The sequence below is a fragment of the Centroberyx affinis genome, unplaced genomic scaffold (assembly GCF_046629955.1).
Source record: "Centroberyx affinis isolate AG114_WGS23_722 - 3 ecotype Tasmania unplaced genomic scaffold, CSIRO-AGI_Caff_v1 ptg000950l_1, whole genome shotgun sequence".
NCBI classification, from domain to species: Eukaryota; Metazoa; Chordata; class Actinopteri; order Beryciformes; family Berycidae; genus Centroberyx; species Centroberyx affinis.
The window spans coordinates 129098-152514 of record NW_027279524.1 but is presented as its reverse complement, the minus strand read 5'-3'; the positions used below and the strand labels follow the sequence as shown (position 1 = coordinate 152514).

General features: G+C 41.7%; 2 protein-coding genes across 6 annotated transcripts in view; both read right to left on the bottom strand.

The window, feature by feature from the left end:
* Positions 1-5827, bottom strand: part of atp2a2a (ATPase sarcoplasmic/endoplasmic reticulum Ca2+ transporting 2a) — a 33150-nt gene extending 27323 nt beyond the window's left edge. For 2 of the 4 annotated variants that reach the window (XM_071522053.1, XM_071522050.1), the window contains exons 1-4: positions 5318-5827; positions 3858-3875; positions 3686-3768; positions 594-698 (exon numbers count right to left, since the gene is read on the bottom strand). In XM_071522053.1, coding sequence (XP_071378154.1) covers positions 594-698; positions 3686-3768; positions 3858-3875; positions 5318-5435 — 324 coding nt within the window. In that variant the 5' untranslated portion in view covers positions 5436-5827. The remainder of the gene's footprint in view (positions 1-593; positions 699-3685; positions 3769-3857; positions 3876-5317) is intronic. The other 2 variants (XM_071522052.1, XM_071522051.1) reach the window with 2 other exon arrangements.
* Positions 5828-6924: 1097 nt separating this feature from the next.
* On the bottom strand, positions 6925-20432 carry ift81 (intraflagellar transport 81 homolog). Of its 2 annotated transcripts, none has more exons than XM_071522080.1 (18): positions 19983-20432; positions 19754-19857; positions 19441-19621; positions 19245-19334; positions 18959-19024; positions 18529-18639; positions 17944-18028; positions 17230-17393; positions 17009-17104; positions 16568-16714; positions 13883-14032; positions 11940-12068; positions 10535-10624; positions 9265-9351; positions 9022-9093; positions 8700-8785; positions 8386-8431; positions 6925-7796 (listed from the first exon to the last, which is right to left on the bottom strand). In XM_071522080.1, the coding sequence occupies exons 1-18, from the start codon at positions 20124-20126 to the stop codon at positions 7614-7616; spliced, it is 2031 nt and encodes a 676-aa protein (XP_071378181.1). In that variant the 5' UTR covers positions 20127-20432; the 3' UTR covers positions 6925-7613. The 2 variants fall into 2 exon arrangements, with proteins under 2 accessions (XP_071378181.1, XP_071378182.1); XM_071522081.1 differs by having other exon boundaries at positions 9265-9348.
* Positions 20433-23417: the final 2985 nt, after the last annotated feature.

Below are 23417 nucleotides of genomic sequence, written 5' to 3'. Positions count from 1 at the left end.
TTTAATTTACAAATCAGGGTGGGCTGCCACTTTGATAAGTGGAATTTAGTGTAGTAGCAGCATGTCTACATTTTCTGAAATGTTGTCATTGACCCACATTCTAGACCCACATTCGTCTGCCTCTTTTATTCCCCATTGAAAAGAAAATGTTGTAACAGAGATGGCACAAACTACAGATCTTAGTCTGAGCATCACTGACAAGCATATCTGAGTTATCTGATCTCTGCTGATGATCATACAGGCTCTAAAACAATATTGCTTTCCACGTCCCGCAGTAGAGATAGGTACTGAAAAACAATACTCATCAATACCATACTCATTTTTGGTAATGCATCGATTTTAAATGCATCAAAATTAATAAAAAATCTTCAAAATGTTGGCTTCTTATAACAGGACTATTACTTACTCTGTTGCATAATGAAATGTGCTTTCCTTCAACAAAGAAAAGAATTGAACTCAAGTATCAGAACTGGCATCAGAACATTTCCAGTTATACCCAGACGTATTCCATAGATACACAGGAGATTTAATAGGATCTAAATACGGTGCCTGGTGCGCCAGGATGTAGCATATTAGATCTGGAGGTTTCTCACCTGCCACACACCGACGATGGCATTGGCTATAAGAATGAGTAAGATTACAAAAGGCTCCACAAAGGCTGTAATAGTTTCTTCTCCCTCCTCAAACCAGGCCAAGACCTGAAAACAGAACAACAAACATGTCATTATTAATTAAGGACATTTCACAGAGCATGAAATTATATTATCCAGCTTGTCAGGTATCAGGTATATGTTCAGAGATGAGAAAAGGAAAAAAAAGCATGATAGAAAGCAAGAGAAGTGCCATATCCCATTAGAAATGAATGAGGGTTGTATATAAAACTGAAATCCTGAAAAATTACATCCCTGATTGTTGAAGACATTCATGTTGTATAATCACAAATTATGCAATTAAATGAATTGGACAGGTTTTCAGCTCTTACACAGAGGGCTTTTTGTGAAAGCAATATTTTTTTCCAATAAAGGGTTTCACTGTTTGCTTATAGCCAGAGGCACAATATCAAAGGCCGAGATTGTCTGTTTTTAATAGCTGAGTATCATCCCACGCATTTCTTATATAAAAGTTCATGTACTATAGTAAGAAATCAGATCACACAATTAAACCGAAACATTTCCTTACATATCAGACTCACACTTAACACACAGGAGATAGACACTGTATGTAGCAGTGTCAATGTAATTTAAATTAGAAGTAAATACAGAACCTTCCTTTTCTGAACTTCAGTCATCTGAACTAACCACTTAGGCCTAACTAAACAATGAGCAAAATACGTAGCGATTCGTAGTGTATTAATTCTGTTCACTGTGAGCAAGTGTTGATATTCTCCTGTGGACATTTGTAATTATTGACTTTTTAACTGTAGATTAGGCTGCACAGCCCATTTTGAAATGAGTGGGAATGCAGGTTTACTGATAAGCATTCAATGTAATTAAATAATCCAAACATCTCAGTCTCCCAGATAACCCCTCTTCAGATAAAGACAGCGCTACGATTAGAAAGGGTCTCAAACAGGTGGAACTACTTTGACTTTCCCTTTCAGGCAGTGATACACTTTTGCCCATCGCTAATGCCAATGCAGTTGCCTCAACATCGTTGCACTGATTAAACAGGAACCTCTCACTGCCAGGAAGAAGACATTAACAATATTTTGCCCCTGAGTCTCATTTTATTTCCTGTTACTGCGAATGTTGCCTTAAAATTGCCCTGTGTGTCATCGCCATTAGTTAATGTCCCATAATGTAATAAAGCAATCAACCTCAGTAAGACCGAACTGGCTGCGCTTGATGCCAAAGACTTTTTCAATGGCATAACTCAAATGGCAAGCATAACTCTTAATAGTTGTGTCAATACCTTACAACAGAGGCATAGGCCTAAATATTAAAGTAGCCTGTCACAATCCAAACATTTACACTACTCAACCCGCCCTGAAGAAAAAAGCTGCTCTTTGCCTCCCTCACATGCAGAAGATAAAAACCATTTATAAGAGTTACTCATCTGCACAATGTCCTCTTATTCTAAGACAGGAGCAGGATTTCCATGATGGCTCTCTCAAAACCAAGCAGAATCACCAAACTGGCCAACAATTTTGTTTTTTGTTTCCAAACTGGACTGTGGCCTTGTAACACTTCATAACATCTATGCCTTTTTCTTTCATCCTTGAATAACTCCCTGTTGTAGCAGGACTAGATTATCTCTAAGATTGATTTGGCCGATCTATTCATACAACACAGGTCGTTACTGTGAAGTAAGGGCTGAAAACTTTGCCCAGTATTAAAACAGAAATAATAGTATGGGAGCGATACAGCTTATGTTGAGATGGGGTGTGTGCATTTGTCTGACTAGTGCCCTCCCACCGAGGGTCAGGGCCCAAATTTGGTCTTGAGTAGTGTTCTGTTCCCCTGTCAGACCGCAGCCACTGACACCTCTGTATCACCTGACTGGGCACTGCACACTACATACCAGCTCTACTAGCCGACATGCAGACAGGGGGCCTCAATTATCAAAATGCTCCTCAAGTATCTGTGATTCCAGTGTGCAATCATTTCAAAGAATATGGAAAAGAGGAAAATTGCATTAATTATGCATGCATTGCTTGATGATAAAAATTAATCAGTTTTTGACACATTATAAAAATTTACAAAGATAATGTAACACACTGATTTTGGCATCTAGATACATTTTTTTATAAAATCACAACTGGATTTAGACATCAACACAAAATTTGTACAAAAGCAGTCACAGACAAGGCCACATAACTCAAAATCTTACAAAATGAAACCACTTTCCAGGAACTGAAATAGAGAGCTAACCAATTCAATATAGCTATTAATATAAATATATGGCCTAAATGACATCACACTATTAAATAGCAGTATTTGGCTATTTTAATTTGATTTAGCTTGGGAACGGGCTTGTACACCCCTCTGACGACATCACTTCATGATAGTCCACTATCAAACGTTTAACTTTCTAGCACTATGTAATGAAAAGTCAGAGGCAGAGAACAGGGGAAGTCATTACACAGCAACCATGCACGACAACTCAAATGTCTTACTTGGCACATGGTGATAGCAACTCAATAGCGGCTACTGCTGTTGTCACCATTCCTCAGACGGGCTGCTAGCCTTCTCAGCTGTTTGGCTCCCTAATCCGTGAGTGTAACCCCAGCTGAGCTATACAAACTGAAGACGTTGACACTTTGCCACTATGCAATGCATAAACTTTCCCCTGCCATTCATCACACTGGGTTTAATAATAATCCCATCCGCCATTTGACTTCATATTATAAACACCAGCACTTTCAGTCAAGAGTGGGAAGAGGGAGGCTATCTGTCTGCAGTAGAATGCACTGACCTGCCTTTAGATTCCCTCTCCTTTTTAGATTATTTGTACATCAGCTCTCTATTTTACCGGACAGGCTGAAGCAGGAAGCAGTGATGGGGGGATCGGGTGCAACGGCAGAGAGCATAACTTGAACTCACAAAGTCACAAGCACAGGAAATGTGCCTATGTTCATTCACTTGCATTCACTAAATTCAGAATGAGATGATAGATTACAAGTCTATAATGTAATGTAATGCAGAGTGATTAGTCTAGCAGCAAAAATATCCAGTGATATACTTACAAAAGATATACAGGCAGCCAGCAGAAGAATGCGAACAAGTAAATCCTCAAACTGTTCAACAACAAGCTCCCATAAAGATTTCCCTGCAAAAAAGGAGAGTTATTAAAAAACAATCCATTAGAGAGACATGTTATTAAAAAACGATGGCAATAATATCAGTGACAGTGATTACCTTCCTCTGCTGGTAACTCTGTGTGCATAGAGGGGGTCAATCCAGGAAACATACAGGAAAAAAGAGAAATGAACAGGACAGTCAGTGGTGTGTAATTACTTTAAAAAATCTAACCTGAGGGATGTATGACCATCTATTCCTCTTTCTCTTGGATAGGGACCGGGCTCCTAGAAAAGAAGAGCTCAAGCTCACTTAGGTTCTGCGAGGCTTAGGACCCTAACCTTGGGAGATCTAAATCCGAAACAAACACAAGTTGTCAACAACACCTGCATATTCTCTGTTTCACTTCACGTTTTACTCAGTGATGATGTAGTCAGTGTCATACCGGTTATCACTAAACTTAATGGGCTGATAGGGGCAGAGGTTTGCCCTGTATTGTTATATTCAGTGATGGAGTGGTAAATGAAAAGGTGGGTATACTCCTGTCTGACAAACAACCACCGATATAAATTATATAGCATTAATTTATGTTTTTTCCTATATTCACATATCAGTTTGATACTAGTTACTATGATGTATACGATAAATTTACCTTGTGAAGATTCATGCCAGGATAAAAAGTTTAAAGTGTGTTTAGGTAGGTTGACCCTCCACTACACCCCTGGTTATATTAATATAAAACAGCTGTTTAAGCCTGGGACAGGAGAGCTTAACTTTGAAGGATAGCGTTACTTCAGTGATCCTGTGACCTGTTCAGTGTCAAATGCCTGCCAGATCTGCAGACACAGGGCTGATGTGTTGCAGTTTTGCTTTCAACAATGTACAACAAGGTTACTATGCTCAACAATGTTATTATGTTTAACGTTACAATGCTCAACAATGTTACCATGATACCATGTTCAACATTATTGTGTTTACTAAGATTACAATGTTCAACAAGGTTACTATGTTCAACAATGTTACCACGATACCATGTTCAGCAATGTTACCAGGCTCAAAATTATTGTGTTTAACAATGTTACCATGTTCAACACTGTTACAATGTTAAACAAGGTTACCATAATACCATGCTCAAAATTATTGTGTTTAACAATGTTACCATGTTCAACACTGTTACAATGTTAAACAAGGTTACCATAATACCATACTCAAAATTGTTGTGTTCAACAATGTTCAACAATGTCGCCATGACACCACGTTCAACAATGTTATCGTGTTCACCAAAGTTACCATGACACCGTGTTCAACCACATTACGATATTAAACAATGTTACAATGTTCACCAAAGTAATAATTAATTTGTTACTTTGCATAAGAGAGATGGGAAACCCACGAGGTCATCAGTGATGACGTCAGCCAAATCACTTCATGGAGCCGGCCGGCAGATGTTGGTGACATTTACCCCACATACAGTATCGTCTACTCACACTGACTGTGTTACAGTGACTAAACACGTTTTGTAGCCTTTTCTCATTCACAACAATGGCATTAGTAATACACTTTGGTTTTAATTAGCGTACCGTTTAGGCCCCATTTCTCCTTCTGTCGTTTCACCTCGTCCAAGGCAAGTCCTGTGCTTTCATTGACGCAGAAATAACTGTAAACTTCTTCAACACTCTTCGTATGAGCGTTCTCCATGGCGGACAGTCGGCTCCTACCCACACAGCTTTACCGACAATACTCCTGTGTTGTACCTCCCGGCTCTTTAAAATGTTCAACCCTTCAACAGAAGAAAGAGTTTGCCAACTGAGAGATGTGCATTCACACTCGGATAGCTATCGACAGCTACTGGCCGTAGACTGGTAACGTTAATAACTGAAACGTGTCCCCTGTCCCCTGTTAATGTTTCTCCGGGCAAAATCCACACAAATGTTTGGGTGAGCTAAATATCTCTGCCCTCTCTCGATGAAGATTACTTTGAGTGTCCTCTTATCTCCAAAAATGGTGGAAAAGAGTATGCAGCAGTCGCCCCTGATGAGGACTGCATTCACCCAGTCCAGTCCTCTGTCCTAGCCGTGCTTCGGTCTGCCTCACCGTGGCGCAGCTCTCAGTGTGGTACGGTATGCTGATATTCTGGTTTTATCAAAGTGCCTCACTACTGCCCCTCTCCCCTGCCCTGCATGTGGAATAATGTCATTGGACGAAAGGTGTCCGTTACGTTCAAACCGGGGAGATATGGAAAAACAGGAAGTAACCAGGAAATAGCACGTCGGCGGGGTACACTGTAGATTCCCATTCAAACCACGTATTTTTATCGTCAGTAACCAAAATGTCAATATACATTTCTATTATTTATATTTTAGCCTTTATTAACGTCGGGCATATTCGGCTTCAGCGCATGTGGCTGACTCCGTCGTCAGTGACCGTAAAACTGCAAGAATGTAACGATATAAGTTTGTCATGCTAACAGACATAAAAAGCTACTGGTAGCACTGCCAGCTGTACCCCGCAAGTACCCGGATGACTACTCAACTCAAGGAAGCCAAATGTGACGTTGTATGGAAGCTGCCAGCAGACATTTTTTTTAACATTTTTTTCCCCCGGCCGCTGTCGGTTACCCTAGAGCCACAGATGGTCAAGTTGGTCAACCATCCACGGTGCAAAGGTAGCCAAGCCTAGCCACATCTAGATCAATGCTAAAATAACATACACCTTCTTGTTCTGTCTTGGATGCCATGTTAGGGGTTATCATTTAAAAAGCACATCAAAGCACACCATCATCATTAGGCCTATAGCACACAGCCTATATTGTTACACTTAAAAACATTCCCGTAGTGTGTTTATCTGGAGGTATCAATATCATTGTATCATGCATCATCTGTTGACACATCTTAATGAGGCCCCAGGTAGCACAAGGTTGATCCTGTGTTGCAATAATAACGTGCTGCCCAGTTCCACATCAAGCTGCCTTCTACAATCCACACTTGATCCATCTGGCACAAGGGCCACTAACATCGGCTGTCAACAGCAGATTAAGTTGCTAGGGGAGGGAGGGGGGATCCTGTAACAGCCATGGAGACATTTGCAGTCAAACCGTATTCGTTGTGCAATTAATTATATAATATAAATTAATGATAAAAATGAAACTTGAGTCAAAATGAATATAACATATTTATTAGAATTACACATAAGTCAAAATACGCAATTATTTATTACTCACATTTCAGGATGAAGTTTTCCTGAAATGAGTTCTGATGTAGAAAAATATGTTGAGATGATATAAAATAGAAGTAGAGTAGCATGGCTGTTTCATCTGCACTGCACGGCCTGACACAGCGGAGGTCCCATAGAATTCCAAAATTGGCAAGACTCCCTGTCCAAGGTCATGGCTCTTGTTGCCAAAAATAGCTGAGTGCAGCCATGTCCCAAGTGCACCACTTTGTACGGCGTTATCGTTAGACACTTTGACTGAAAGTGTATTCTTAAAGATGTGTCAAAATGGAGGCTGCGGGGCATGTTTGAAGTCAGTGGGCCAGAGAAAGTGAAACCTCTTATCCTACAACACCTCCTGGTACATGTGTTCCTTCAGTTCTGAATTCACGAAGCGTCCAAACGGTGTCATCACCGGAAGAGTGCCCCCTTCCACGAGATAGATAAACTATGGAGTGAAACTCAACAGCATCGCATCACAGAATAGATGGTAGGAACGATGAACCCAGGGAACAATGGTTTAACGTTTGTCATTAAAACACACAGCAGCTCACCTAAAACATCTCCAGATAGTAAAAAGATTTGCAGAACGGTAAACAATATTGAGCTGGGTGACTCTCTGTAGTGAATCGAGGTGGTGTGCAGCTGACCCTGCTGAGACGCTCCTCACAGCACCAACCTATCCTCTCCTCCCTCCTGGATGACCTGGCCAATAGAGGCCTGGCTCTGGGCTCTGATGAAGCACTGCCGCTTGCACTCCATCAGCTGCTCCAGGTCGCGCCACATCTTCATCTGCTTCATGTTGGCGCCGTGGTTCTCCCTCACCGCCTTCTGCTTCTCACGCAACTTCTGCGGTCCACACAGAAAGAGCAGGAGAGAACAGTAATCACCACTGGATGATTTTTGGTTACTTTGTTCTTTCCTTTAACAGCCATTTAGAGTTTGCATGTTCGCTCTAACTTGGATGTGTTCTATTCGATAGATGATAAACACTTCATTCAAGAACATTAGCATGTCTTCTTTTCATAGCAGTAATCAGAATCAGTTTTACTGGCCAAGTTAGTCTGCAAATACAATGAATTTGACTTGGTGGGTTTCTCACGCAGGTCACACTAAACTTAACCTAACACAAAATTATGAAAGTAGTAGATAAAAAAACAAACTTTAGGAAATAGGACTCTTTTCTATAAAACATGAACCTGGTCTCTGTAGCCTGATTGATTGCACTGATAGGACATGAATAACATGTTATACAATTTACAGCTATACTTCAAGTCATCTACATTACTGCACTTCTGCTGCATCTTCCTTAACCTGCCCCCTCCAATAAGCCTCTCCAGCTTACCCTGTCTGCACTCGAACCATGTTCTTGACAGAATAAGGAAGAAATAACTGCAAGTATTGACCCATAGCAGATGCCAAAGGACTCTGCACTCACCTTGCCAAGTGACTCTTGCTCTGCAATGTTCTTCATGTACACTTCCCTGCAAAAGAACCAGATAGGTACACTTCAGTTGTAGGTCAATGCCATTTCAATGTGTCTAACTCATCCAGTGTTTTTAAATAAATGTGTGATGTATCAGCTTATCTAATTTCCTTAGGTGTGGTGACACGTTTCTGAGAACTGTGTGTGCTTTATGTAAGTATGAGGTGGCAGCAGCATAAGCCTGATTGTGTTGTAATAGGAGCCTGCTGAGGTGAAAAGGGTATTCTTGTTGAAAGCAGCTGGCAGGCCCGGCTCATCATGCTCACCTGATGGCCTTCTTCTTTTCTTGCGGATCAGAGGACACGTAGGCCTTCATCTCGTCGGCCGCCCGCTGCATTTGCATCTCAATGATCTGTCGAAGGCAGAGATGAAGGGATCAGGATTACAGTCACTGTGGGTGTTTGGGGGCCGGCCACTAGCCAAATGCTCATTGTTCAGAGTTCCTTTTCAATTCAAATTTTCTGTTTTTACGTTTTAAATTTGGCTCATTAAATATTGAAAATGACTGGTGCACCTGCCACTGTTAGAAGTGGCCAAAAAAGTTAGTTTCCTGCCATGAGTGTTTATTTGCATTTTCAAGCTCCTTGCCTCCGTCATGCTGTTGATGTAATGGTATCGGTTTTCCTCCTGCCCCGTCTCCTCTCTCAATGCTTTCACCTCCTGTAAGGGAGAGACAAATGTGTTGTTATGGAAAAGAAAAAAAAATACCACCATATAATATACCCTGGATAAATAAGTACAAATTTATTTATTTATTAATTAATAGAATATATATAGTGTAGGACAATAACATGATGTAATATTAAATCCATTAGAGGGCAATAATTATACCTGTTCCAATTTGGATCTGTTGCTCTCCAAACCAGCAGCACAGCTTTCATATTGGGCCTTCTTTTCTTCATATTCCTGGGTTAGCTCCTGTTATGATGGGAATATACATAAAAATTCTCAACAAAAACCCTATAAAATAGACTATTTTGAGCAGTCTTAATACTGTTTCACGTCATCAGCATTGGATCAGGGCCGGTATTTGAGCAATTTGACTTACAACTGGCCCTTACAAAGTCTATTTATGTCTTCCTGATGTAGCTCTTCATTAACAGACATTAGCCAGTAAGATGGCAGAGCAATTCTGGGAACATGTGTAGGAAAATATGATCCTCAGCTTTAGCTCAGCAATGTGGGGGGGCTTTCCCTATCATGCATTTTATTTATGGACCATGTAAATTATACTTAATGGACTCTGTCATGATAACACACAGACACACAATACAAGTCAACTCTTACTGGCTTGCAGGCATACTGTTATGGATTTCCCGATCCTTTGTCAAACCTAAAACAGATTAAGGCTTCACCATAAAGACATTTATCAAAAGAAAAGCAACAGTTCACTTACAACTGTTCATATGTTTTTGCTTTTGCTTTGTGGGGAGAATTATGGGGAGTAGTTTGTAAGATGTGTCAATTGGGCAATCATCTTTTTTCAGTTACTGGGAAATAGACACATTTCAAGAAGAGCACAGAGCTAAATGGACAGACTTGTATAGATGTGTGAATGGCAGATGGGAAGTGGCCAATCACTGAAAACACTTCCTATTGCTATCACTGGAGGAAGGCGAACAAGTAACAGACAAATTTGAGCGCAGTCTACAAAAATGTCAAACTGCCCCAAAAAAAGTTGTGAACGTTCTCTCTCTCCTACATGTAGCACTGCTTTCTGTGAATTAACCCTTATATCCCTTTCACACCAGATTAGTGAGCAACAAAATCCGTAGGTTGACCGCCATTGTGAAAGGGTCGACCCCAAATAACGACCCTGGGAAAGATCAGGGTCGAGCCCCAGGTCAAACGCTGCTCCGCTTGGTATGGAAATTCAGTATTGAACCTGAGCCGCTGTTGGTCTGGACCGTTATATTCCTGGGTTGTGGGCGTGAAAGGGGGATTAGTGTGTGTAACAATAATCGTTTGTAATGCCCTTTGAAGGCTCTTATTTATACCCGGTCTGGTGGCAAATGCTGTTTGGACACACTAATTGACACAATCTGAGGATTCTTTGATGCGATACACAGAACTAGAGTTTTATAATGTGTGTGATACTCACCTGACACTGCTGCCTCAGTGACCTCAGTTCTTTGATAATCGGGGCCAGAGCCGACTTCTTCTCCACTATCACAGAGTTTAATTTCTTCACCTGTAAAAGACCAAAAGCACATACTGCATTCATACTGAAAAACAAAAACATAAATCATTAGCTGACAATAATTACAGTGTAAATTGCCTCTGAATGTCTTGGAGAGGTTGGTGGTAGGGCTGAGGAAGTAGTTTTTTATGGCTTTCCAGGGCATTTACAAGTTACGAGGACAGTGAAAGTCTACTTTCAGGTTGGAGCCAGAGATGTTTGAATCCATCATTGAAAGCGCCCTGTCCTTTGCCAAATGTGCAGACTGCCAGCCCAACTGAACAACACTCTGTGACTACACCTTGGAATGTGGCCTAATCGGTTGTAACTGCTTCCTTTTGGGCCTTGACACAAAGGGATGACAGGTTGATAAATAAGGTTGAAACTGTGAGCTACGCTGGCATAACATTACACATTTACCTTTTATTCTCCCATGAATGATATCAACGAAGAGCAGTTTTGACAGGCAGGGGAGAGATCCAAGAATCACACTTTCAAGTCAAATGAAGAAGCTCAGGAACTAACAGGATAATGCATCATTAGTGGAGGGTCTTCTAAAGTAATCACTGACTGTGTATACACGTGTGCTGACAGTGGGGGGTTGGGGTTACTGACAATATATCTTCAAGTGAAAAGTAAAATTGTTACATAAAATTTGTGAAATACTGCTAAATAAAATTCACATATGTCATTCCACTAATCTTTGACTGCCTCATCAATATTTGTATCTGACCAATTTATATTTGCAAAAAATAAAAGCTCTCTCCAGAAAGACTAGACCTAATATGTGATGTCATCAAGAGAGATTTTCTGGAGTTGCTCTGATCCTTATTAACTGTGAGTGCTGAATTTGTGGACTGCTACGGCTTTCACACCCAAATTACATTTATTTTACATTTACTACAGAGTCCAAAGAGTCAATCTCCTTTAATTCCTGTCAGTGGAGCAACTCCAGAAAGTGGCACTGGATGACATAACAGACTTGGCTCTCTTGTGTCTAGCTTTGGGAAAGACTTGTTAATTGACATAAATCTGAACTACTGAAGATCACAGGAATACCATGTCACTGGGGCTGCATGAAAACAATGCACCCGCAAAAAGGAAGTCAGGAATGAAGAATGCTTATTTTCTCATTGATACCACTGTATTGTTGAAATCATACAATGGGTTTTCAGCAGGTTTCCAGGGCCAAAGGGTCATGGGACTCGACACACAATGTAAAAGAAATACAATAAAATTGGTGTTGGATCATTTTTCCATAACTGCAGCAATATGTGAATTTTGTTTTAGGGTGAATTTTACTTCAAGGCCCCCCTCATATAGTCACCATCTCAGACATGCCGTCCAGTGTGCGTCCCTTCTTCTCGTCCAGCTCGCTCTTGATGGCCGACACCCTCTCCAGTTCCTCCTGAGTGTCACTGTAGCCGGAGATCCCCTTCTGAGCCTCCATGGTTTGCTTCAAACGCACAGCACAAACACACACGGGACAAATATTACTTTCAGCACGGAAATCAAATGGTCACATACAATCTTAAATGAGCCTACACAAAATTACATGTTAAATATTGTTTCCGGTATCCTAGTCTTCTTGGAATTAGTCTTAGAGTCAAGCCTAATGTCTGTATCTATTTTATTGTGTTTTTATCAATTTGTAAAGTGACCTTGAGTGTTTTGAAAGGCGCTGCAAATAAAATGTATTATTATTATTATTATTGTATCAATGTGAACCGTCAGTTAGTGTGCTATTCTAATCAGTACTCACTTTACAATGTGACATTCACATTCTTATTGAAATGGCCAGGCCTCCACAATACACAGGGAACCTTTTGAGGCAATATAGATGGATAATTTTAAACAATTATAACAGATATAGTGTTTTTTTCATGATAATTTGGCGGTAAATAAAAAGGTGGTCATCATGAGGCATCACAACCACTAATATAAATCCAAGGCAGCTTTATTAACAGCCTGCAGTGTGTTAATATAATTTGTATTATGTGCATTATGGATTTACCTAAAAATGTATGTCTTGGCATAAAAAGGGAGGTGAACTATTTTTCACAATATGGTGTGTAGTGATTATAGCCTATTAAGTCATCCAAATCAATTTTGTCTCACTTCTCTGTTGAAAACAATCTACATTGCCTCAAAAATTGTCCATGTGTCATCCTGTCATCAAATCAAATAGTCAGATCAGTAACCCCCTATTTAATATGGAACTTAGTCCAGAGCTGACCCCTGGCACTACAGCTGCAGCAATTAAGAACTCATGTTCACCCAGACAGGCACGGCTCAGCCTGACACCTGGGACTAGAGGCCACTTTGTTCCTCATGTCGCTGAGGTTAATGTGTGAAAGCTGTGACATGAAAACAACAATACTTACTCCATGTCATTCTTTAAAAACCCCATCAAAATACATAGGTTTGGATGTCTTAAATTCAGTAACTCTATCCTTTATATGGGGAGGAAAGCACATTTCTGTTGCACTCCAGCACATCTGCCACTTGATTCCTTTTGTCAAATAAAAAGAGCAGAATGCTTGAAAACAGGAGTGCATGCAAGGAAAGGAGTGTATTGGACATACCACCAGCTTCAAGCATCTGAGTACCTTGAAAAGCACTATACAAATGAAATGTATTCTAATTATTAGCAGGTAGACACGTGACTAGGAGGAAAACATTCACTGCTGATAAAAACGTGTGTGATACAGGCAGAGGAAGCAGATGCAGCCATCATAAATAGCAGCAACTCAGCCTGGCCTGCGTCAGACAGACTATCAACAAGTCAGGAGCCGGTGCAGAGGTGTGAAGTCATTTCCATGAAGCTTCTACCACTTCACTGTTAACACAATCTGCATGAATAGGGAGATGCAAATGAAACGGCACATGCAGTTTGACATGAGGGGAGCAGGGAGAGGGGTGGAGGGGATACTGGAGGGATACTATGGGGCAGAGAGGGCAAAATAATGGAGATGGAGTAGGGGGTTTCTGAAGTCCTGGTATAAGTACCGTACCTTGAAAGTTGGAGATGCAAAAAGGAAAAAAAAGGCCTCTGCTTCAAATTCAAAAACTTGAAAAACACTGAACCCTCAACTGCTCCAGTGGAGCTGCTCAGTGGCCAACAGACCATGGTAGTATTGGGAAGCTTTCAAGTGTGAGCGTGTGAATGTGTACCCTTCCTCACCCTGCACTCATCTCTCCAGGCTGCTGCTGTAAATAAGAATGTGTTCTTAGTCGGCTCATCTTATATTAAAGTTTTTAAAGCGTTACCAGTTGCTGTTGGATGGCCTCATGCCTCTGTTTGAGGATTTCTTCTGTCCTCTGCAGGACGCCATATTCTGCTTTCAGCTCGGCGATCTCCTGGCGCTTCTTCTTGTGCATTGTTCCCTTGCTGCGCAATTTCACCACCAAACGCTTCAGCTATGAAGAACCAAGAGACAGAATTGAACATTACTTTCAAATGAAATTAATATAAATGGGTGGAAATTTTGGAGATTTTTGAGGGTTCTTGAAGCAAAAAATGTGTATGTATCTTTTTGACACAAATGGCGCAATGAAACCTTAGGTGAGGACCTGTAATTGCATTGCTTGTTTAGAAAGCGAAATGAAAAAGGCAAAAACATTTGCCACATTTGGTGACATGGTGTCCAGCACTGCTAAAATACTGTGAAAGACCATTGGAGAAGACAATGGGCTGAGCCGGGGGAGGGAATGGATTAGTAAATGGCAGCGCCTGCAGCAGAGGTGCCTGGGGCCCTCGCTGTGGTCTGAACCAGTCACCCGATCCATTCAGGCGCACAGCCAGTGACATACAGCAAGCATCTTCATCTGGCAGACACACAATGACTGCCTTACTGGACGCTCACTCACTCCCCACCGTGACTCTTCTCTGTCGGGACACCATGAAACTCCTCCACAATGAAGAGCAGCTATAAATGTACATGGGCACGGGAGAACAGCCCCAGAAATCACAGAATGTGCTTCATGTCCCTTGGGGAGCCGCGAGGCTTGGTGTGTGTGTGTGTGTGTGCGTTTATTCTTTGTGTATTTTGGGACATCAAGGGCAGACAAGGTTGAGAGAGGAATTAGCACAGCAGAATAATACTGCATAGTGTTCTCTTGTCACCTACAGTACGCCCCCAAAACAATTGCTGCTAAACTGGCCAGCAGCTCAATCATAACACACACGCTTGACTGACACACACACACACACACACACACACACACACATACACACACACTGTCGCGCACTCACACAAACACAAGTCAACAGAAACATGAATGGTGCAGCAGATATTCTAAATAACTGCATGCAGGCCATACAGCAGCAGAAAGCAAAATCTACCCAGTTAAGATAAAGAACTCCTCCATATTTCAATATGAAAAGAGCATTTATTACTCAGATTGGTTTGAACCAAACTGAGACTGAATGTAACCAATGGGATGACGGGCTGGTTGATACAGTGGTATCATATTACCAGCCAGCCAGCCAATGACGAGCAGATGTAGTCATCCCTCAGAGAGACCCTGCAGTTGGTGGGTGGCATGTGATGACACATAGCCAGCAGAATGGAAAATACCTCTGATAAAGTGATCATCTCCACCATGGCCGATGGCCCAAAATCACTATGGGGGAGTCTGATAAGCTGTGTGTGACAAAACATTTTCCATTAACTTCATTCATCTGCAGACTCAAGTGCCCTCTTTGTCTCTGCAACCAGGGCCCTCTCATCCTTTGGGTCACTTTTTTCACACATGTACTGCTGCATTTATTTACGGTAATTATACTAATGTCTCAAAATGAATGTGGCAGATTTATTGATGTTAAAATGCTACAGGGTACTCACAATTTTGTTGCATGTCATCCCTTCTTTCGCTCTCATCTTTCTACACTGTACACTATCCCATGAAGAGTAACTCCATCAAATACAAATCTTAGACACACACACACACCATCTACAAGGATTGCCTGAAGCCCCGCAGGACTCAGGGGAGAGCAGGGAGAAAGACATTGCTATTTCAGACATGCTGCGACTCCTGTGCCTCGGCAGCACACGGATATCGCTGTGCGTCAAACGCCTGGCTATAAAAACTCTGAGGCACACAGTGCACACGGTCACCAGCACAACCCCCACCATCTATCAGCATCCCCCTGCTAATATACAGTAGGTCTGTTTATAGTCTATACAACAGGGAAGGTGAGGAGGCGTCACTCTTTATCTGTGACTTTGATGTATGCATAGACCAAGGGGTACGCTGACACAAAGCAGCAATGGCTCTAGGCTTTACTGGCTGAAGTGCAGAGATGCTGTAAAGTTTGAGTCTCTTTCTCTCTGCCAATAGCTCAGTCCTATTCGTCAGGGTGACAGCTCAGAGTAGAGCATGCCATGTGTTTGACAGGGGGAGTACATCCTCATCATGGGAGTTAAATATAGATGAAGGATTTATGCAGCCATTTTGTTTAATGTGCTCTGCTGACTTGAAGATTGATTACACTAAAGATGAGGGAAAAGGCCAACATTTCAGGCAGTTTGTCCAGTTCAGTTCCTTGTTCTGGGTATTCTCTGTTGTGTTCTATTTATGGCTCAGCATGGGAATGTGGGGGAGAGCAGGGAAAAGGGATAAGTTACATTAGACAGCGAGCCCCTCTGTGTTTACATAAGAGCAGAAATAGCCTCTTGTGTTCTCTGTGGTTCACACATCTACTGATGTGCACTCTGATCAAGCTGGAGTTTATGTGTAGCATTAGGGATAATGTTAGCAGTTACTTAAAATCAAAACAAAAAAAAGTGAGAATTATACAGTAAATACTTCTGTTTTGGCTGTTGATACCAGATACCGCGCAAAACAATACTGTAACACATGCTAAAAACATCACCACAGCTCCCGATAATTAGCGATTGCATTAGGTAGTGAAGCCATACTGGATGGTAAGAAGCACATCCAGTTGTGTACCTCGTCACCCCGGATGACCTCATCTCCATCCTGATCTCGTGCCTGGCTGGTCCTCTGGGCCAGCTCCCTCTCTGCTGCTGCCAGCTCCTCCCTCGCTTCCTGCAGCTCCTCTGCCTTTGCCTCCTTCTTGCGTATGATGATGGAGGCCTGCAAGAGTCAGATTACAGAGGACATACAAACATGATAAAAAGAGTCTGCTCAGTGACTTGTAACCCATGGGTCAGTGAATGTAAGTAAGCAATGCTAGAAAGTTGGCAACACACCAACGCATTAAACTTTTGCAACATAAGTAAACCAAGTGATGAAACATTAAATCACTGCTGAGCTTTAACATCACACATCATTTATCCAAAGTGAACATCGAAATGGCCAAGCTCATGCAAGAGAAAAAAAGACAAAGCGAAGATGAAAGACATTAAGCAAAGGGAATAAAGTCACCACCTGTTGCCGGAAAAGAGTCAGTTTGTCATCCATGGGGTCATTTCTCATCATCCTCTTCTCAATCAGCTGGTTTATCTGAGAATTGACTTCTTTAATCTGTGAAAATGTAAATTGTAGAAGACTCAGAGACGTTTACGGACATCTTGACTTTATGATATGACAGTCTTTGAAATAAGTGATTTGGCCGTCTTCTCTGACCACCACCACATCCTTGTCCTCACCTTGTCCTCCAGCACCTGGAGCTCAGCCTGGCCCATGGCGGGCTCGGACACCACCTTCTGCAGGTACTGCACTGTGCGCCTCTTGTTCTCCAGCTCTTTGGGGAGTTTTTCAGAGACCATGTAGGAATTGATCTTGATCTCCTCTTCCAGCCTCTTCATTAAGCCTGAGAGAGACAGAGATTTCACTTAGCTCTTTGATCAGGATAAATCAGCCTGGCGAGCTTTCAAACACAGTGGAACTCACTGAAATGAAACAAAATATCAAGAATGTATTATGAAAAGCCACTGAGTGTATGGAAAAACAAGCCACTATCTTGTGAAAATGTTTAGACATTGAAATTTGTCTTTCATTAATTTTAGTTAGTATTAGCAATTGTCTAACATGAGTAGACAAAGTATTTTTCTTGGCACGCACAAATGTAATGAATGACCTCACTTGTGCAGCCCTACCTCAGTCTGCGTTGCATAGGTCATTTTGGAAACTGCAAATGTGTAAATCTCTCCTCTGGCTGAAGAGCCCACGGCCAGATGAGAACAAAAAGTGCAAATTCCACATCAGATAAGCTCTATTAGAGCACTTCAAAGATCAGCATAACTATAGGGCATAAATAGATGCAAGCCTATTAACTGAGAGACACCCCAACGCTCTGCCGTGTCCTTCAACTTCCATCCAGCTGTGGCCTACGGCAGTGACAGCGGGACACGGTTACTCACTCTCTGGATTGGCATCTGCTGCTGCCTGTCGCAGATCCTTCAACTGCAGCTGGGATCTCTGCAGTCTCTGCTCTGCCTGGAACAGCTGAGCACATGCAAATGATAACTCCATTAGTACAGTCAAAATGGAATACCTAATATGAAGTCATGGCTAGTTATATTTAGTTAATTCAGCATGTCTCAACAAATGTGCTCGAAGCTACCTGTTCACCAAGTCTGGTCCTTCATAAACAACTTTCTACCATGTCTAACATACACTAAACAACAAAAGCCATGATTTTGCAGCTGCAAATTAATTTTGGAACTGCAGGGCCTCTGTGATATTTCCAGGTCTGAGGTTGGGAAAGTGCCTCCTCTGATCATGTGCCTTTTAAAAAATTGTTAAACAGCTCTGGGGTTTCTGATCATGTCAAACAAGAAACAAGAACTGAAAGCTCTTAGCGTGTAAGATGTCTAAAAGACTTTGAGTAGACAGTACAGTAGAGAGTAAATACTTTGACTGGTCTATGAGTTACTGATACATCAATATAATATATCACTGTGAGCAAATGTGATGATAAACCACAAGCAGTCATAGGCAATTACTTGGTTCTTCTGTTCTTGCTTCTGCTGAGCGAGTGACTCCTCTCTCTCCTTCTCCACACGGAGCTGTCTGGCCTGTTCCAGCATCCACTGGTGGTTGGACACTGACTCCACCTAGTGGATCGACAAGTAAATATGATGGTCTGCAGTGGGGGATTATCACAGGGTCAGCAGAAATAACCAAGCATCTCTAACAGCTCAAGTTTCCCCCTTTGGCAAGGCCAATAAGACCCACTAAATCAACACCCCATTACTTCACAGCCTGGTTGAAGGGAAAAGCCTTGGAGCCTGTCAGATGCCTGTCAGATGCCTGTCAGGTCTAATAAGGAAGCCGTTAAAATATAACTGGGGTCATGTTTTCATTTCTCAGTGAAGCCCAAAGACTCCCAGGCATTAGCAGAGGATAGGAGTCTCTTTAGACAGTCTGCCTTACCCTCTTCTTCAACCTCTCCACACGCTTGATTAGCTGGTCTTTCTCCTCCTCCATCGCACTAATGTCCTATTGTTGGGGAGAAGATGGATAGTTTTAGGGCATTGTATCAACTTACCATAAGAAAGTGACTGATGATTTATAAATCAAAGGAACTTTAGTGAACCGATTAGTGAAATCATGTTAATGTGTGACATAAATTCCATACAACAATTTATACTGAGCAGTTTGCCTTAAATAACTTCAGACAGACTGCTATATTAAAAAGTTTTTGAGTCATTGTTTTTACCCTTCGGATTTCTGCTGTGGAGAAGCCTGAAGTCCTCAGCTGCTCACACTCCTTATGATACGTCTTAAATCCTTCCACCAGCTCTTCATACTATACATTTATAGTACAAAGCACAATATTAATACTTTTAATACAATTTCCCATTCAAAGACTAGGAAACGGACATGGTGATGTAATATGTAACAAGCTGACAAACCTGGTGATAGGTGTCATTGATGACATCATCCTGCAGGAACTCTGCAGGCACCTCCAGTTTAACAAGAAAGCGAGCCAAGTAAGACCTCTTCTTCAGCTCTGAGACCCTCTGTAGCAGCCAGTGGAGGATAGGGTGGATCACAGGCTTGTTGCCAGTCACCAGACCCTGTCTGAAACTGCTCCTGTATGACATGAGAAAAGTGTATGATAAAAACACCCAGAGGTTGTCTGCTTTAGCAACAGCAATGAGTAGGCCTACTTAATCAAATGGGGTGGGGACGTTTGAGTTCTAGCAGATTACAATAAATACTTACACATCAGTAACATTGCCAGGAGGCTTATATTTCAGCATTCCCAGCAGAGTAAACATTCTCTTTGCAGTCTGTTCAGGCATTTCTTCACGGATATCAATAGCTTGCTGAAAAGAAGAAAGTCAATATGAGGACACTTAATTTATGCTGCAGAAATGACAAACCTTAATCGTGTCATCACGGTGATTAATTAAGTTATGAATGCCGCTCACAGTGAAAGCTATTCGCTCACCTTTGGGTCTATTTCAGCCAGAACATCGTTTAGAATCTGTAGCAGTTGCATTGGTTCGAGGGAGTCAAATGTGATGAGATTAAAGTTTTTCTTGAAGGGGGCTTTGTTAAGTTGTTCAACAATAAATTTTAGCTGTTCGCTCATCTTGAAAACTTTGAACTTTGAAACGTGCTTGCTATGGTGAGTCTTGGTCCTCTTCTTCTCTTCTTGCTGAATACCGATAACGGGAATAATTTAGCGCTGTATTGTCAGCTAGCGTTAGCTAGCCAACAAACAAGCCCTCGAAAGGCCAATTGACTTTTTGGTGACGGTTACAAGGTGGACACACCAAATATGTCCACCAAATATAGATGGCAAGCTAACCACCTGGCTAACACATCCAGCGAAGACACGTTGGCCAATATATAGCTAACGTCTGTCAGTTAGTTGACCTTTCTAGTTAACGTTAGCTAACATAAAGATAGCCGTTGTTGTCAGAGTACGCCTTGGTAACCGTACATAGGTGTCATGAGCTGGTTGCTAACAGGAAGTAGCCTTGAAAAGTTCGTTCATAAGGGTCATTTTGCGCTACAGATGCGCAAATGTCTTTTCACTATCGTTCTGCGGACGCTACTGTTTATGGACACTACGAACATAATACAAACCGACAATAACTTAACTTAGTCTTATATTATATTATCTCAATATGAAATTAAATAAATGCAAATTAAAACATTTATGTGATGTTAAATGTAAATGAGATTATTTAAACCTAGGCCCTAGACCCCAGGTGGCACGGATGGGCGCCACCACCTCCTCCACTCTGACTCTCAGCACTGGAGCCCCTCAAGGCTGCGTGCTCAGCCCTCTCCTGCACTCCCTGTTCATGCACGACTGCGTGGCCACACACAGCTTCCAACACCATAGCCAAGTTTGCTGACGACACCACCGCCATAGGCTTACAGAGACAAGGTGGGAGCCCTGACAGCCTCCACCTCAACGTCAGCTAGACTAAGGGGCTGATAGTGGACTAGAGGAAGCAGCTGCGGGGAGGACACGGCCCTATCCACATCGACGGGACTGCAGTGGAGAGAGTCTCTGCACTTTTATTTTTGAAATTTGTCCTGTATTTGAAGTGCTGCTCAAGCTGTGACATGGCAAAGTTCTCTGGGTGCATTAGTTTCAACTGGAAGTCCCAGCCCCTCTGTCTGGCTTCATAGGTGCTGCTCTGTAGCTGAGCCTGACCTCTGACCTCACTGAGGATGGGGCAGCATTTCATCTTTACCCAGTCTCAGCAGCCTGGTAGAAGGATTTAACTCTGTAGCCCTACCTTAAGCTCTCTTCCATTTTTTTTGGGTCAGTTTTTCATTATGCAGGTTGTGAAGCCTATTGAGACTGCAACAGTGATTAAGAGATACACACAGATACACTTGAAAATGTTCTTTGTCTTACTGCTGTATATTCAGTATTTACACTTCACTGTATCAGGCAGCGAGAGAAAAACTAGTGAATTTAGCTCAAATGAAATATGTTATCACCTTTCTATACGTTTTTACACTTTGATAGAATACTTTGTTATACGGTAAATTTTGCATCGTAAAGTGTGCAAGGTCTATGCAAACTTGTGAGCATGACTGTATTGGTTTAATACATTTTTACTTTTATACTACCTTAAGTGACTGTCTGTAAATATGGACACTCAGGCGATTCTCCCATCAGCATGTATCCTGTTGAGACAAAAATGCTAAATAAAATTCTACTTTATATTTCACCACTGGTTGGTCTTTAATATACTCCCTTATTTTCTCTGCTGGTCAGTGCATTCAAACAACACGGTGTAAAACAGATGTACAGGTATTCCTCTTGTAGATTAGAATCATACACAGATACGTTTTTATTCATTTTCCACATTCAGTTATGGATTCACCTCAAATCTGTTATTCTACATACACAAAACTTATAATGGAGAAGCTACAACAAAAAATCTACGCGGTTTACAAGTACATGGTGATGAAATGAATATACAATAACACAAGTATACAGTATATAAGAAACACTTTCAACCGACACTAACTGCTTCAGAGAAAATAACATGGAGGCAATTAAATTAATAACAAGACCCAAGCCAAATAGGTAGAAAATACTGTTCAAGGTTTGTTTTAGCCTATGTGGGTGGTTTTTTTTATGGTCGTGATGGTGAAGTCTGCTGTGGGGATTCCCTGCATTTGCTGCAGTTATTTTTTTCTACCGCTAGATGTCATGGCGTCCCTGATGTGCATAGCAACAGCTGAGCCACTGAGGTAATGATCATCACAGACAGTGGGTGAGGTTTTTACATGACAGGGACTGGGAAGACGCATCCCTCTATCCTTCAAAAGGGTCTGACTGCAGACCCCAGAAAGCTCTCACCTTGGTGGCTGAGACTGGGATCTGAATAAACTAAACTTTAAACCAAAAATACCAGACCAGTAAACGATTCTAGTGTTGTGATAGTAACTCACTGGCTTCTGAATGTCACCAAATTGTGAGGAGCCTAATAACATGTAACCTTTAATAACTATTCGCAGTGCACACCGCTGCCCTCCACGTTATATTTTGGTGGAGGAAGCTCGCAGGAATAACAGAACAATAACAGAATAAAAGTTGCAAATGAATTGAAATAAGTGCTGCTTGGGGGATCACATGTATATCGAATTAAAGAGAGCTTCTAAATATTCAGAAGAAGGTCTCGTTTTTTTTTTTTTTTTTTTTAATGTGACTTTTCAGGACCCACATCTTGTACTTGAACACACCGCCTCTGTCAGCCTAGTGAACTTTTGAACCGTCAGATGGCGATATTTCCACACAGGACAGTGGCTGTAAGTTGCAACACAATGAACTTTGGTAGGAACACAGAGTTCACAGAGCATGGCTGAGGGGCAGGTGTGCTTTGTAAGACACTAAACTGTCCGGGGTTAAGGTGTGGCAGGGGAAAGAATTGTCTATAAAAAAGAAGGCAAAATTTTAGCAACCAACAAAGGATTGTTGTTTGGGAAGACGGGACGTCGGGCTTCTGCATACTCTTCATCCACCTGAACTGTAACCAGCCTCAAGAACATCTTCCAGCGTATGAAATTCGTATTCACCGCATCGTGAGACGGTTTTTTGCCCTTAAAAGTGATTATTTATCTCCGTTATTGTAGTCCAGCTGCAATACTCTTCTACATTTCGTCGGGAACTAGGATGTATTGGTGAAATTCTTCTCGACGTTGCTAACTCTGCCTGCAAAGCCAGCTAGTGTTTTTGATTCGAACCGGTATTTAGACGAATGATAACTGTTTTGATAGATTTTGAGTACAAGGCTAAATCACATCCATGTAGCCCCTCCTCTTTCTGCAGCAACTATAACGCTGACGAGCAGCCAAACAGCAGAGTGCTGCGAGTCGGTCTGACATCCAGACACACAGAGGAAGACAG